Source organism: Hippichthys cyanospilos, chromosome 17, assembly GCF_059441005.1.
Source record: "Hippichthys cyanospilos isolate Australia breed blue-spotted pipefish chromosome 17, RoL_Hcya_1.0, whole genome shotgun sequence".
Taxonomy (NCBI): Eukaryota; Metazoa; Chordata; class Actinopteri; order Syngnathiformes; family Syngnathidae; genus Hippichthys; species Hippichthys cyanospilos.
This window is the reverse complement of record NC_142385.1, coordinates 4,380,033-4,397,282: the sequence shown is the minus strand read 5'-3', so window position 1 is coordinate 4,397,282 and position 17,250 is coordinate 4,380,033. Positions and strand designations below refer to the sequence as shown.

General features: G+C 40.3%; 1 protein-coding gene and 1 long non-coding RNA gene across 2 annotated transcripts in view; one reads left to right on the top strand and one right to left on the bottom strand.

The window, feature by feature from the left end:
* The window catches only part of LOC148409276 (uncharacterized), a 40,808-nt gene extending 28,999 nt beyond the window's left edge, over nucleotides 1-11,809 (top strand). Inside the window, exons 2-3 of the long non-coding RNA XR_015868348.1 lie at nucleotides 10,913-11,023; nucleotides 11,357-11,809. This is a non-coding gene — a long non-coding RNA (uncharacterized LOC148409276). The remainder of the gene's footprint in view (nucleotides 1-10,912; nucleotides 11,024-11,356) is intronic.
* Nucleotides 4,267-17,250, bottom strand: part of ryr2a (ryanodine receptor 2a (cardiac)) — a 158,803-nt gene continuing 145,819 nt past the window's right edge. Inside the window, exons 109-114 of the mRNA XM_088438734.1 lie at nucleotides 16,836-16,970; nucleotides 9,974-10,130; nucleotides 8,072-8,136; nucleotides 7,838-7,938; nucleotides 5,216-5,267; nucleotides 4,267-4,634 (exon numbers count right to left, since the gene is read on the bottom strand). Of these exons, the coding sequence (XP_088294860.1) occupies nucleotides 4,539-4,634; nucleotides 5,216-5,267; nucleotides 7,838-7,938; nucleotides 8,072-8,136; nucleotides 9,974-10,130; nucleotides 16,836-16,970 (606 nt within the window). The 3' untranslated portion in view covers nucleotides 4,267-4,538. The remainder of the gene's footprint in view (nucleotides 4,635-5,215; nucleotides 5,268-7,837; nucleotides 7,939-8,071; nucleotides 8,137-9,973; nucleotides 10,131-16,835; nucleotides 16,971-17,250) is intronic.

Below are 17,250 nucleotides of genomic sequence, written 5' to 3'. Positions count from 1 at the left end.
TTATATCTTGATTATTTCCAGCTTCGTTTTCATATAAATCATCTTCTTACTTACTTGCTTACTCTCTTTAACGCCACTAGTAATCTTGGAACCCATGCCTAACCAATTCAAGTTTATACTAAGCACTAAAATGCACTAAAAATATGTTTTTTTTGTAAACACATGTTCTGCCCTCTTGGAACGAGTGACATTGACCAATAGTAGGCCAGCATCTTAGTGCCTCCAGGACGCTGAGCAGTAGTAGACCAGTATCTTAGGGAGTCGTGACGCCGACCAATAGCAGACGAGCATTGTAGTAACGTAAGTAGTGACGTGTATATAGACATATGAGCGAGGAGTGACTCGCAGTCAAGCATGCACACTGACCGCCATGTTTGAGGTGTCATACGCCAAAAAAAAGAGGGGACAAAAAACCGTTGCGGTCCAACGTTGTAAGGTGAAAAAAACTTAAGGCAGGGATGTCGTGAACCGGGGGTCCACTGTAGTTGGAAACAAAAGGCAGCACAGGATTAAATCAGCCAAGCAGGTAGATAAGGGTGGGGGAGGAGCAGAACAAAAAAGCATCCATCTCCATGGAGAGCCGAGTATCAAACCATCCATCCTTTTCCACAGGCGCTTATCGTCACAAAGGTCGCTGGCTTGCTGGTGCCTATCCTCGCTTACTTTGGTTAGTTGGCGAGGGACACTCTGAATGGGTTGCTAGCCAATTGCAGGGCACATTAAAGAGTTAAGGTCTCTGTCAGTGTAGACCTGGTTGAATAAAAACACACTTACAATAGTTCATTTATCAAGACAATATGCGCATAGCCATACTGCATTTTCTTTTATTATATATATATATATATATATATATATATATATATATATATAATCACTGTGGCTATTGTATGGCTGTGCGCATATTGTTTTGACAAATGGTTTCCTCAAGATATTATAAGTGTGCTTTTATTCAACCAGGTCTACACTGACTGACAGCTGTGTGTGTAAGCGTACAGAAAGATGCAGAGCAAGGAAAGGTAATAATGACACGGGGCCTAGATCAAGTCACCTATTTAATCATATGTGCTAAAGAGGCCTAAGATAAAAATCCCCATGTGAGTGGCCTTAAAGTTTAAGAAGCTTTTGAGAAAAATTCAGGCTGCGACCCTAGTGAGGACAACTGGTTACGGAAAATGAATGGATGGACGTTTCATTGTCGTTTTACAAACCTACTGTTTCACAATGAAGTGCGGTGAAGGCTGGGATTGTGTTCCCATAAATTATGTGTTATTTTACCACATGATTAAATGTCAAACTGACATAATTTTCACTCTTTTTTTTCTCTAACAAATACACAAAAACCCATGCTAGGAAGACTCATCCTGATCATTTGCAACTGACATATTCAAATTAAGCAAATCCAATGGATTCAAAGGACTTTCTGTGTTCGGGGTACACAAAAAAAAAAAAGAATCTATCACTGTTCTTGATGAAACAAAAACCCTCACATTTTGAGGCATTACATTTTTCATTTTCATGATGGAGAAATTATATTTTCTAAATAGCAAAATTGAAAATCAGTACTCAGGCTGATCAGGCCTGTGAGACCACCACAACCCAAGTGCTGAAAAGGCTCATCAATCCCTCTATAACTTCCTGGGTTATTTCCTGTCACCGATCCGATAACGATTTTTCAGACTCCCACCATCCTTTCACACTTTTATTCACTTTTCAATATCTCATTCACACCCCGAAAACTGCTTTCCAATTTTGCTCAGAGATCTCCCTGTGGGTTGTTGGCCTTTTTTATACAAAGATGCATGATACTGTCGTAGTTCCTGATTTCAGCCGGCGTGAGGCAAACTGTACCGCTGCTGTCTGTAGATTTGCCCCATCCAGTCTCTTTTATGTTGTTTCTTCCACTCCAGAGAATGGCTGACAATCCTGGCCTTGTGATGTCAAACAGCTTATAGACAATGATGTTAGCAGCCTAGTATATTATGAAATGTTCACTTGTTGCCCCTTCATGGTCATCATGTAGATGTATATTCAGAAAATATAAACCAAAAATAAAATTATACTTTCAACCATTTTAATGTAGCCACAATGGGGTACAAGCCAGCGCATTTTTGTGCCGTAGAAGTTTTACTTCGGATGGCCTTCGTGACACAACTCTCTGTTAGCCAGACAGAGTATATGTGTGTGAATGAGAAGCAAGTTCTGACATTCACATTCTGCTTGTTGGTCCTCTGCTGTGTTCCGCTGAAGCTCCATTTGCTTCACTCTCTCATACAGTTGTGCTTTTTCCACATCTCAGAGCATGTTGACAGGAAACTTGCCAAGTGACCAAGTGGACCCGGAATGTGTGCTTCTCCTGGAGGAGTGAGTTCGCCTTCTTTCTGAGGGACGGGTCTCCTCACGAGTCAATGGTCTTGATTGGGTTTGTCTCACTGAAGGTAGAGTTGCAACCACATAGTCAGCCAGATACGCTGGAGGACATTGGTCTCGCTGCGAAGCACGCTGGGGTGTAGATTCAGTTTGATCATCTTTTGGTTCCATTTCTTGATTATTACTCTCTCCGGATCGAAGGAACAAACAACGTACAGGATCATAAACAGTGAGGTTCAGGTACAATTATGATGTCTCCAGTTAGTTCATCTTAGAGTAGCAAGGCATGGATGTGTGTGCTCTGTTTACAGAACACGGGAGGTTGTTCCATTCAGCGTGTTTCTTCACTGTGGTCTGAAACGCCAGGTCAGTTTGATGCAATCTTGTTTGCACTTTCCAGGTGAACACAACACGCAGTCTAATTGGAGACCAAGCAGTCAATCAATGCACTGTTGCAGGCTCTAATTTGCTAGCTTTGTGGCACATTCGTAACGTGTGTGCCGAACTGAGCGCGCAGAGGGGACACATCTTGAGCGAGCGGAGAGCGAGATGTTGAGCGAGGCAGAGAAGGCTATTGTGAGATTTTGTGTGAGCAAAAAGTTTTTCTGAGCTCAAAATCCATCGTTGCTCCCTTAATCTCTTATCATTGCTCGCTCTATTTTTTTCTGTGCTCAAAATCTATTTTTGCTTGCTCAAAATCTTTCATTGCTCACACACAATTGTGGCACATATATAATTGCAAAATATTAACCTTGTTGTAACGTGTACACAATTGTGATACAAAATCCACAAAAATCCCTCTTTCTTACGTCCTCGTACAAGGAAAAATCCCCCTGTTGCATAATACAAAATATTTTTTTCTGCATTTACATTGCACTAAATTCACTACGGCGAGAACAAGTGTTTTTACCAGCTAACTTGCATAAGCAATAGTTCGTCTGCCAAGTTATCCGTTCGTAAAAAAAATTCTGGTAAATACACTTTGCAGAAAATCTGTTCTGTGTGGACTCAGTGCGGAGGAGCGTGGTCGCCGAAATAACGTCATTTTGATGCGTGCAGACACGCGGAGTTTAAAAACACTTGAAGACAGGATAAAAGCAACAAAGATGAAAGATGGATAAAGCAAAGTGAAAGACATTATGCAAAAAATTGGTGTATGAAAATGAATGCGTATTAAAGATTTGGCAATTTTTCAGTTTTCTATTAGTTACATGGTTTTGTTTTTGATTTCAGTCAGATTGTAGATTGCACAACACCTTTTTATGTTTACATTCAAGACATAGATTTGTGAAAAGTCCCCTGTTGTGAAAAATTTCTGACTGCAATTATGATTTAGTTGTAGAGGAGTTCTACTGTACTTACAGCTATGGCTTCTCCATTGGGTGCAATTGAAGGAATTGCTACAGCTTTTATTTGTAATTTTACAACAAATTCACTTTTGTTCTGGCGTAGTTTCACCATGCAGTCCTCTATGAAATAGTGACAATCACAAACGCCTGCTGATTGTTTGGTTGTGTGGTCCCAAATACACATTTTTGCCACTACTGTAAAAGCTGGTAGCTAATAAGTGAGATGTTGTTTACTTAGTGGACTCAGTGTAAAATGTCTTCTTCTCTATTTAGGTGTAAAATCAAAATAGGCATGGATAATGTGGGCTTGTGTTTTTGCGGCATCAGTGTTACAGGGGTCACGAAGAGACTTGACAAGGGCCTTCATCACTCGAGATTCTCAGAAATGGTTCAAGTAAGGAAAATAACCACTTTGGTTTTGTGTACAGTGAGACATTAACATGTGACATGGTTAAAGGTTCCATAACGTTGAATTTCTATGATTGGGATTCTTTAATGCTTCGTATGTTTCTGTTAAATACAACAAACATATCTGAGCGCAAGCTGTCAGTCACATGCCAACAGTTTGAATTTATTGTATATGATCTGATCATTTCCACGTGCACAAAATATCCCAAAATGAGTGTGCTGCTATCGGGGAGAAAAACATTAAATTGGCTGGCTGAACGAGGAAGATCTTGGAAAAAGTCTGTCCAGTCTGGTTTGAGAGTTTTGTAATGGGAGTGTTGGTGGGTGTAATCCTTGGATGCACATGCGACTCAAATAAGTATACAGCATAGAGAGTTTAGGAACCACCAGATGAGAAAGTATGCCACAGAGGAATCAGGTGAGCTGATCTTCATACTGTTTCCGGAAACAATCTCCAGCAGGGAAAAACTCCCAACAACGCTCCTGGTACATCTTCCATACATAAGATTCCTTCAAGACAAACAGGAGAAGTAAGTTTACATTCCCACTGGCACTTTGTCACCCAAATTATTTTTTATGTAATTTACGAATCAACAATTAAAATGGTCCAGTTATCCAACTCAAGTAACACACTGATGAGCAATTCAGTTATTAGATACATTTGTACCTATGAAGACCACCAGAGAGCCAATCAGCAGGAAGGATTTTAGCTCTAAATCATGTAAGAAAAAACGAAGATAAAAGTTTTTTTGCAACATGAGGCGTGCCTTATTCACGTAACAAAATCGGCTGGTCAGAGGCGATTTAGGATGCGTGATAAAATCCTTCAAGCCAATTAGCATTTCTCTGGGCATTCTAGTTTTTGCGTGTCTAAGAAGTGCCCGTGAGCTAATAAACGGATTGCCCGGCCAGTCAGTTGAGGAATCGCCAAGTGAAGTTTACGCCATTTTCTTTAAAAATAAGCAACTCAATATTTAAAAATGGCTGTGAAATTAGAGCTGTGATTTCAATACCGCGATACCGTGATATTTTTGATCCATGTTATTGTACAGACAAAATCTGATACGGTCCCATGCATAATTGAAATGTACCTGTCCTGTGTGTTCTGTTTCATCTTTGTTGATAAGATACATCACAAAGAATCTGCAACACAAATAGACACCACACATGCCAGTACATCAGTAAGTGAGTGAGTTCTGTCTGTCCGTCCGTCGACCGACCAACCAGCATGGTCAGCCGATTGCAAGGCACTATAGTGTAGACAGTGTTATCAATTATCATACATGCTTTGCAGAATATGGAATTACTACGATAACTAGGGTAGGTGACAAAAATATTGTACTACACAACAACAGCAATATGCTGAATGTATTGCTGTGATGTTGCGGGCCACAACTTATTGTGGTGGAGGGGTTTGAGTATCCCAATGATCCTCAGAACCAAGTTGACTGAGGGTCTATGCCCCTGGTAGGGTCATCCATGGCAAACAGGTCCAACTTCAGGGACTAGACTGAGCACTTAATGATGAGTGACATTATTGGATTGGGTTTTCCCTTGCCCGGACGCCAGTCACCAGGCCCCCCTCTGGAGCCAGTCCTGCGGCTCGGCCAGGCTCAGCCGAAGCAGTAATGTGGGTCCCCCTTCCCATAAAGTTTGAGTGCAGTGTGAGCTGGGCACCGGCCAATGTCACCTCTCTGGCAGAGAAGGAGCTGCCGAAAAAGTTCCGACTACATATAGTCAGACTCGACTCTACACGGAGAGCGGGCTCTGGTACTAGTCCTCTCAAGAGGGGTTGGACCCTCTTTCACTCTGGTGTTGCATGCAGTTAGTGGCGCAGAGTGGGTATGGGCCCCCTTGCTCAGCGCCTGTAGATTAGGGTTCATCCCAGTGGACAAGAGGGTAGCCTCTCTCCGCCTTCGGGTGGAGGAACAGGTCCTGAGTTTGGTTAGTGCTTATGCACCGAACAGCAATTCAGAGTACCCACCTTTTTTGTATTCTTGGAGGGTGTGCTGGAGCGCGCTCCATCTGTGTCAACGTTGTAGTCATGTCATCGGATTTGCAGCTGCATATTTTGAATACTCAGGAGAAGAGGGGAGCAGAGCTGTTAACTGATCACCACTGGGTGGTGTGTTGGCTCTGATGGTGGGGAGGATGCCAGTCAGACCTGGCAGACCCAAACGTATTGTGAGGATCTGCTGGGAATGTCTGGCAGGGTACCCTGTCAGAAGGAATTTCAACTCGCACCTCCGGCAGAATTTCTCCAAGGCCCCACGAAAGGTGGGTGACTAAGTCAGAGTGGCCCATGCTCAGTAGCTCCATTGTCGAGACGGTTGCCCGGAGTTGTGGCCATACGGTGTCCGATGCGGCAAACCCCATACATGCTGGTGGACACTAGCAGTAAGGGATGCCGTCAAGCTGAAAAAGGAGTCCTATCGGGTAACTTTAGTCTGTGGGACTCCGGAGGCAGCTGACAGGTACTGGCCAATTGGAGTGCGGCTTCAGTGATCAACGGGTGTGGAAGGAGTTTGTTGAAGCCATGGAATGAGACTTCTAGGTAGCATCAAGGAAAGTCTGGTCCACCATCCGACATCTCGGGAGGGAGAAGCAGTGTACCGTTAACACTGTGTACAGTGGAGATGGGACGCTGCTGACCTCAACTCAGGGCGTCGTGAGCTAGAGGGTAGAAAACTTCGAAGACCTCTTCAATTCCACCGACATGTCCTTATTTGAGGAAATTCCGACGTGGGGCTAAAGTCACAGAGGTGGTAAATTCCTTGGTGGCAAGGCCCCGGGAGTGGACGAGAAACGTCCAGTGTTCCTTGTGGCTCTAAAACTTGTCGGACTGTACTGGTTGACATGCCTCTACAATATCACTTGCTTCATCCATTCAATCCATTGCTTTGCCAACATGCACTTTTGTCTGTAATGCTGTATGAATCTGTATAGCATGGCAACGTTCTAACTTTTGGAAATTCTCTCAAGTTTGACTGAGTCTTAGGCAGGATGCACTCGTTCGAGGATTTCCAAAAGCACTTGTCTGTTGTACTGCTTGAGGCACTGGCCCAGCTGTCCCCGGTCGGCGCGCATGGTGTGCCCTATCCCCCACCACGCTCCATTTTTGGTGCACTGTGAACCTCTGAAGGGAATATGCACGGTAGGTGTGCGTAGTGCATGTGTGGAACGGATTTTCAACAGCAGTCTCTTCTCTGGTGCTAGAGGCCACGTGCGCATGGTTTCACAGGCAAAATATCTTGTTTTACAATTCATGTTTGGACCCGTTAAAGGACACAAAGCAAAAGTTGTGAATGCATTTACCTATGATAACAAGCTTAACCTGCATCAACCAGAATTTGTTAAAGTTCATGAATTCACACAGGCAGCTTTTTTCATTTTAATGTATTTACTTTTTATTAAATTGATTCTTATTGTTTCAATCAATGTATCAAGCCAATAAACAGTGACAAAAGGAGTGTCAAATTCATCAAGTGGCAAAGATGTGTATAATGTCGCAAAATGACAGCGTCATGTGCATTTGAATTATCAATATACTGTAGCTGTATGTCACCCTCTCTCAAGATACAAAGTATCTCAACATTTTTATTATCTCAGTGCAAGTAAATGTGATTAGTAGAAGTGATTTTCAAAAAATGCATCCTCCACAAAATACACGTTCCTCAACAGCAGTGACTAAAACAGATTGGAAATCTACTTACAGGTAATTGGCCAAGTTGTGCTCCTGTAGAGTGTGTGTTTCAAAGCCATGTGGTACTGTGTCAAAGTAGTCACTGCCAATTCCACAGATAAAACATTTTGTCTGAAGGAAAACAAATCACAAGTTAAAGTATTGTTGCAAGATAATTTCACATGCTTACATTGTTTTATTTCCCAGCCACTTATTCCTTGTGTCAAGCTTATGTGTAAATCTTTTATTGACGTTGCCTATTTACCTCCATGTCCTCTTTCACTTGTTCTTGCTGATCACGCAGTTCTCCAAAAGCATCAATGATTAAACCTAGGATTTTTTAAAAAAGAGATATAAGTTGAAAGACAGGGTTGATTCATGACCTTGCATTTTGTTTTGTTATTTGATGTAAATATAGCAAACACCAACTCAATTCACTCATAGGAACTGTCTGTGTTGCATGTGTATGTGCAGCTGACAGATTTATGGTTTATATGCAGTATATGTAAATAATATTGGTGGGCCGTCAGAGCCAGCAAGGCCTTCTTTTAACATACCCCCCCCCCCCCCCACCCCCCATCCGCTGTCTAAACTTAAAGCATTGACTGTGCCGCGGACTAAATTTAAGGCTTTAAATGTGCCGCGGTGATCAAAAGGTTGGGAAACACTGCTCTATGGGGCTATCGAAGGATTTTACCAGTCATAGCCAGTTGCACATGAGTGGTAAAGGTCTTAGGTTTTCTATATATATCTGCTATTCGTACCTGGGTTTTTAATTTTTTTCCATCAAAATCGAAACCCTAGCCTAAGTGGAGGTTCCATCCAAATTCTCCGATCCATGTTTGCATGTAGCAAGCATAAACCGGAGATTTATATCATCACTTTACTCTATGTCCCACCAACGATGCAGACACAGATGACATTTTGAGATTGAGGTTCTTTCTGATTGGACATAACTTGGTGACAGTGCTGCCAACTTAGCGGCCTGGCATGCTTGTAAATGAATAAAGCAGCACTATGCGGATTTGTGAATCAGTAATTTTTTTACTATTTTTTTTTTTTTTTCCATAAAGCCATGTGGACGGAATATTTTTATACTCTGGGGGTGAGGATGAAAATATGTTGGCCTAAATAGCCCTGGTAACATGTAGACAAGGCCTGAGAGAGTGGCAGTTGTTATCAAGCCCGAGTGGTATTTGCGGCTCACAGCAGCTCTGGACGATGTGCTTGTTAACTGTGTTATCTATTTCATTTGTTTCAATAAAAGAAGCGACCAGACTGAATCACGATTGAGAGAATCTTTTTTTCTTTTTATGCGAGTTTTCATCTCACAGTTGGGAGTTTTCTTTCTTTTTAATGAAAACAGATATAGAAAAATATACCTTTACTCTGATTTTCACGTCGACAAATGTTCATATTATTTATTGTCTATAATTAAAAGAGAAGTAAAACTTGGATGAAAGTAAAAATAATCCAAAATACTTAACATACAATAAAAGCATAAATCATATTGTTTAGCGGTTGGGTGCAATGCAAGTAAGATCCATCAACAACACAAGTCAACAAAATGACACAGTGCCAACACTATCAATACAGTTTGCCAATGTGTCGATATAGATCAGGAGGCCCCGTTAACCCAATACTGAAGAGAACGATGTTTGCAAAGTTTTTGTATGTGTCGTAAAATGTGTTTCAGCTCTGGCAACGATTAAGCCTTGAGCGGTCACTGTTAAACGATGTATGGAGAAATGTTGTTCCTGTAAAAATGACAACATCAGTAAAAGTCCCCTCCTTGTTTGGGGTGCAAGCTACTGTGTTAAAATATCGAGTATACGTGAACAAAAAAATGAAAAGCTTTTTGAGTTTTCTTTGACTAAAAGTGGACTAAAGATTCATGTAAAGACATCACTATAATGCAACCGACATTAAGCATTCTCAACCAAAAGACTAAGGCTGCATTAAAAATGAGAAAGCCAAAAAGAACAGGTGGAAGCTCAACATTAATTTTTGGATACCTTGAATGAAGCTGCTCAAATGATTAACTGAATTGTATTGACTAGACGAAGCTAAGAAAAACGGTCAATAGTGAGTCTTGGAAAATAAAGACAAAAGTGAATGCCCTCATAAAGATACTTGTGCAAAAATGTGCTCGACATGCATGGTTTACCTTGGATGATTGCCAGAAGGATTACAATGACAAAGAAGAAGAAAGTGATGTCAAATATCATGCGATAGATTTCATATTCATCTCCTGCTGGGTCCTCAATCTGGTCACCGATACCTCCCCCTGCTCGCACACCTACATACATGTGGAACATGTAGCACTGAAAAAAAAAAGAAAAAAGATATGAATAAGAGAGGAAGACAGGTAATGTTACTTACTGGTTTTAAAGAATCTCTTTAAATTACAATAATACAATACAATAATACAATACATAATAATTAAGCTCATTAAAAATATTCCATGCTACTGAAATGTTTGAAGACTATCTTAACTATAATTTGATGTTAATTTTCTGTTAAACAACTAATGTTAAACTGAAAACATGTTTTGACCTGCAAAATAAAAGGAGTGTAAAATACACACACAAATGAAATATTAGATAAACTATCCATTATACATGTTATATGTGTTGAAGTCCTTCCCTCATGCTTCGAGGATTAGCAGTACCCCCCAGCATGTATCTTCACTTGCGGGATAATCTGAACGAACGAATTATAGAACTCTACATAGTTCAAGGGAAAAAACAACAACATTATATTCACTCTTTTTCGATGATGAACAATTTTCAAAATCCTTAGCAAAAAATATTAGTTAAAACTATTTTAAAGGGCTCTATTTTCATACACAGCGGATCACACACATCCCTGAGCCATTTGTCCAGGTGTCCCTTGTCTCACCAGTTTGGTTTGTACGTAGTTCCCTGCCTTCTTTCGGTTTTGTATCAGATCATTGCTCGTTGCTGTCATTATCAATCCTTTAGTCACTAAATGTTGTGTTGGGTTTGTTTAGTATACCTTTTTTGTTGTACTTTAGTCCTCAAGGAATACAATGTTTTTTTTAGAGTACATCTTGCCTCTTGCTTCCCTGCTTTTGTTTTTACAGCAGCACTTCGAACCCAGACAGAATGATCCGATGAAAACTGAACCCAGCAGAAAGCACACTGCACCCGTCTGCCTGTTTCTGCCCTCAGCCTGTCAAGCATCCTCGTAGCATGTAAGCCCTCTTGTTTTTCCTGTGTGACTTTAACCCATGTCTTCCACCCGACTGTTTTTTCTTTTCATCTGCTTTTAGATTCATATTTTTCAGACTGAATTTTGAGATTTGGCAAATTTATTTTCAGATCCTGATTCAGACTCCAATTGTGGTAATCTAATAATTATTCCAGCCCTTACCAGTTTTTGTCACTTTATCCTTTACAACCCCTAAATCTTTTCCCTCAGACCTTTACTTGAGCACCCAGTTAAGGATCCGCCATTGTCTGGTACCAAACTAACCACATCCACCAGCTTTCTTCTTTTTCTTTCTTGCCTCTCTCTACTGCCTTAGAAAGGGAGCTAGATGGCGGTGAACTAATTGAATGCTGCCATGCCACCTTCCGTAGACCAACCAGAAGCGGGCTCACTCTGTCACAATTATCGGCAGCACGGAGTCGGCTGGTCTGCCAAGGCATGCTGATGAATGGAGTGGACCCAAATGCACGTTGGCTGAACAATAACAATAAAAACTGAACAATAAAAACAGCTGTATCGACTGGGAGGAAAAAATACGAACAGAATGTCACTCAAACAGAAAACACGTCTAAAAGAAACTGTCTCGAATGAACACTGTTTTCACGCATAAAGGCGGCTTGTCTACACTGAGTTCTTGAAAAAAAAAACGCCTTTCACGTATCCTTGGGGTAGGGAAACAAATGACCGTGTGCCTGCGACGCAAAAACGCGAGACTAAACTAATCTTTTGCTCATGAGCCAACCAGCCACACCTGGCTTGATATGCCTGGCCAAGCCTGTGGATAGGAGGATTCCAAAAAGCGCGAAGCTGGTATGTACACAAGCAGCTGGGTCCCGTAAGGTAATTAGGCTAGACCACAACAATCAGGAAAAGTGCCAGACCCACCAGCCGACCCCCCAAAACAGAATCACCAAACGCAAATGTGGCACACTCTGAGGAGGCACTGCGGTGGCGATGGCCCAACCTAGCCTGATTGTGAGAAGGATCCTACCAAAAGCTGTCTCCTGATGTCATCTTCTCTTCCTAATGAACACTTAATGTTAAATATGGCACAATGTGTTATCCAAGCACTCAGTCACTTTTGTAGCCTGTTGAGCCCGGAAGGGGGTTTCCTCCCAGATGTGGTCCCTTCTCAAGGTTTCTTATTTTTACCCAAAAGGGTTTTGAATTTCTCCTAACCCTCCTGCGAGCTTTAGTCAGAGGATGGCGTTGTGAAATTGTGACGGTTCTCTGTGAAATAAATGTAACTTGACGCCTTCAAAATAGCAGTAAATTGCTCACCTACCCTTCTCCTATTGGAAACACTTTCTGACATCATAACGAATGCTGTGAGCTCAGAAAGCCACATCAAACAGAACAAAGAGTTGCATGTGACTTTTGAGCTGCAGATTGGCCAATTCTGCACTAAACTGTTGATGGACATGGGAAAGGATAAGTGGCCTAAATTTCTTAACTCACTTTTTATCAACATTTAACTTAGGTACTGGGGATGGGACCTCGACCATGTTGTGCAAAAACCATAGAAATTGCAAAATTTAGAGAGGATACATTACATTTGATCTTTTTTAAAACTTTTAATATTTTGAACTTAGGGCAGCTCAGTAGTACACACGTCTGTCCGCCTCACAGTTCAGAGATCCGAGTTCGAATCCAAGTGGCTCCGGCCTTCCTGTGTGGAGTTTGTGCATGTTCTTCCAGAGCCTATGTGGGATTTCTTGGGCACTCCAGCTTCCTCCCACTTTCCAAAATCATGTATGGAAGGTGTATTGGACACTCTAAATTGTCCTTTGGTGTGATTGGCTGTGTAAATGGTTGTCCGGCTCTGCGTGCTCTGCAATTGGCTAACAACCAGTTCAGGGTGTCCCCCCGCCTAATGCCTGTAGTCATCTGGGATATGCCCCAGCAAGCCAGCGACCCCAGTGAGAAGCGGCTTCATAAAATGGATGGACGGATAAGTTTTTCAACTTTGTTGTGGTATGTAGGTCCTTTTTGGCTCCTCTGATGATGCACAAGAGTGCCATACACAGACCATATAGTATATCACATAAGGGTTAAACTAAATAATGAAAATGTGTCTTTTTCCAGGGACACAAGCACACATGCCCACGATAATGCCTGAAAGACACGTGAGCCAAGTAAAATGATGCCAACAAGATCAACACAGGTCTTTCTTGTCCTGTGTCATTCCAAGGCATTAATTCTCAAAACGGGCAGTAAGGAGGGAAAACTTTCTACTGTCCATCATTTTGTGCCACTAAATCTCTGTCACCTTTTTGTAGTAGAAGCAATGGATGCCTCTACAAATCCTTAATAGGAATAAATAGAGCTCTATGGAATGTTGTGGGTGGCTGAATATAGGGGATTAGTTGTGAAATTTCCGGGTGACAGAAGGCCCCCCCTCCCACTATTACAAAACACACAGACACACACGCACATACACACGAGCCATCGGCTGTCAGGCCCTTATATAGTACTTTTTTTTCACATGGACTGGCAGCAATTCCAGCTGTATTTCATTCTTTATCCAATTCTACCCTGTAAGTATTGCAGTACAGTATATGGCTTAAACACCCTTTTAATTTTGAGGTCATCAAAAGTATGATAACATCATTACAGTGTGAAAACAAAAGTTGCACAGCTCTCTTTAAGTTAAGGAAACGCATTCACAAATTTAATACTTGTACAAAAACTGAGGTATGTGCTATATACTGTGATAGCAATTGTCACTTGTTAGACATCGTGCACCAAGCTGTGCAAAGGCCTTCCAGAAATCAGTGTTTTTATTTTTTGGGGGAAACAATCACTCTTATTGGGGGCCTCAACATCAAGGAAAGCTCAACACATTTTGCATATGTGTATTTGACAATTATACATGCATTTTGGTTTTCAATAAATAGGACACTCAGCCCAGCCTTGGTATACTAAAATGATACTTCAGTTTTACTCAAAGATTTGATACATAATAACAATATCATTAAAGGGCTGCCCGATACTGCAAAAACATGTAACATTAGTGTTGTAAATTACAATGGTAAAGCTCATTGTATCTTATTGATTATTGGTATTAGTAATGCTCGAGTTTTCATATGGTAAAGCTCATTGTATCTTATTGATTATTGGTATTAATAATGCTCAAGATACTGTTCTGCTTTTTGATGATGATGCACACTTAACATTGCACTTAACATTGCATCTGACTCATAAAAATTAGATTAAAGCATACAGATCCACACATAAATTAAATTATCGTTTGCCATCACATATTGACATGATATATTGACATATTTTCTGTGAATTGTGCAGCCCAGATTTAAAATATGCTTCTGCTGCATGAGTAGACTATGAAACTAATAACTATCTCCCTTTATTTCTTACCTGACAAATACATGAATAAGATGACAATGATCGACATATTTAATAACATTTTTATTTCATCATTTCAGTGTAGTAATGTAGTGTGTAGTAACTATACATTTATGTGGGAACAAAACACCTCAAGCAGATGTGCAGTAACTTAAACAGATAGTCAACATGAAAAAGGCATTGGGCATTGATTGCTTTGAGTGGGTTTAATATCGACCTCGTTGTTGATCTCCTAAAAAAACAAGTGTAAGTGATACAGGGCCTTTCGATTTGTTTGCCGTTTCCAACCAACTTGTGAACTGTAGTTTTAATTAACTGCCTCTGTGCACTTGGGTGGATTGGTTTCTGACAAAATTTACTTCACTTTGTCAAACCAGAAAGAGGTCAATCTATCGTGTTCATTGAGTTATAAAGTAGTGTTATAAATTGTTACAGCCTTGAAACAAATAGATTTAACATACAACATAAAGTATACTGTCATAAAGTATACTGTCCACACCCAATAACAACAAAACAAAAGGTTTTCCGCCACCTTTGCGGAACACTTTGTTGACGGGCTTAAAACACCTATATAATGGCTAAGTCTGGGCTACTCAAAGATATTTTCAGTGTTTAGAATGTTCCTGAATCCATTATTTTCTGTATCCTGCCTTTGTGTTTCCAATGACTGTGCTACTGAAAGATGTGAAACATTACCCTAGAATAGGTTTCAGAACATGCAGATTTTTTTTACCCAGCATGTTTCTAAACATTAGTGAATTATCTTTCTGTCACTGCTTCTTTTTACAAATGATGAAGGCCACTGTGCTTATGAGAGATTTTTTTTTTTTTTTTTTTTTTAGAACATTTATTCAGTCATGATTTTAACATGGAAACTACACGATAACTGAACCCCAAAAGGCTGGGAGGAAATAGGCTGTCCAAAAGATTAATTTAACAAAAAGCCCACAGAGTGGTAAGAAAAACAAAAAAAGGCAAAATATAAAAGAAAAACAATCTAATGTTAAAGTGCAACCAAAAGTAATGAAAGGTTTTAGTCATGCATCGCAAAATACTTTGTGAAAGCACCTTTAGCAGCAATTACATTGTCAACTCCTGTAGAAAATAACGTCCTGGGCTTGAAACATCTATTTCGGGGTTGCGCCACTCAAGGATATTCAGTGTTCAGAATATTGCTGACCCATTCTTTTAGCTGTGTGTTTGTTATTGCTTTGCTACTGAAAGATGTGCACCATCACGCTGGACTAAGGTCAATTGGACTATGAAGGACATTTTCATGCAACATTGGTGCAGTATCTGTCCGTCATTATTTTCCATTTACAAATGAATGGCCCTATGTGTACTGCGACTTTGAAAGTAGACCTATTTTTTTCTGCTCCTTTCCTTGGGTCTCTGCCTTGAGGCAACGCTGCCTCAAAGGTTTACAGACAATTCCTTTGACTTCATGCTTGGGTTGAGCTTCAACATGCACTGTCAACTGTGAGACCATATAAAGGGAAGTGTGTGTCTTTCAAAATTATGTACAATCAACTGAATTTGCACCCAGTGGACTTCTATTAAGCTGTACAAACATCTCAAGGATGATGAATGGAAACCGGGTGCAGCTGAGCCAAACTGAAATTTGATCTTCATTGTGAAGCTTATCAGAACTTACTGTGCACATGTACAAATTCTTATCTATTTATGTGTTTATATTTTAACCAATTCACAAAATAGAATGAAAATTTAAAATGAGTTTGACTGTGATTTGCTTATTCTGAACACACACTACACCTAAGGAGGGTGAGAACAATTTTCTCAGTTTTGTTTTACTTCCCTTGAAAAGATTGTGATGTTATGAATTACAACTGAATAATGCAGGTTTACAATTCACATTAATTGTATTTAATCTATCTTGTATCGTAATCTGTATTCATCTAATTTTGTTATATAACTAAAACCTGACTTTTAAGATTGAGTGTCTGCACAATTTTTGTATCCACTGTTGGTAGGGAGATATGTGTACAACTACATTTGACAAATGAGATTATTCTTTTAGAATCTGGGTTCAGGTTTGATTGCAATGCCTAATGTACTATTTTTTAGTAAATACAAAAGACAGAAAGCTTAGACAAAAGCCAGTGCCCAAGGGAGAACCCTCTAAAACCTAATTCCCATGACTTTCAACCCATAAATGGCAAAAGACACACTAAACTCACGTTACTTTGCCCGTCATAGTTACAGTGAGCAAATGTGAAGAGTGATGAGAAAAAAACAGCAAAAGAGACACCATGTGAAATAACAGTTTTCTTACCAACTCTTCCGCACCACATTTTTTTGACTTAAGAGCATTAGAAGAGGCTACATAGAGAATCATGTGAGTTTTTGGTAGTCTAATCTACTAGATTTCTGAATGGTAAAATGTCCCAAGTAAAATCCTTCCAGATACTCACTGTCAACATGTCATCACATTTCATGTCAGGTAGCTCCCCATCTTCACTCTTGTTGTAGAATTTTCTGAAGAAGTTAAAGGCTACTACCGTGTACAGATACACCACCACTGCTAACAGCCCAACTGTTAACACCAACTAGAAGGAAATACATGAAGGAGACAAAGCAACTATTATAAATAAAGTAGTCTTCTGGGTCAATCCACATGGTAACAAACATAGCATGATTTATTTGTATAATAAGATTGCTATCTCGTACTGCATAGCGTGCAGTTTTATAGTGCAGTTTTAGGCCTTGTCTATACGTAGCCGGGGATTCCTGCAAACTGGCAGAAAATATCTCCGTTTCAGCCTATTTCCTGTACGTGACCGGGCTCTTTTTTTTTTTTTTTAATCAAAATTGAGTCTTTCAAAACCC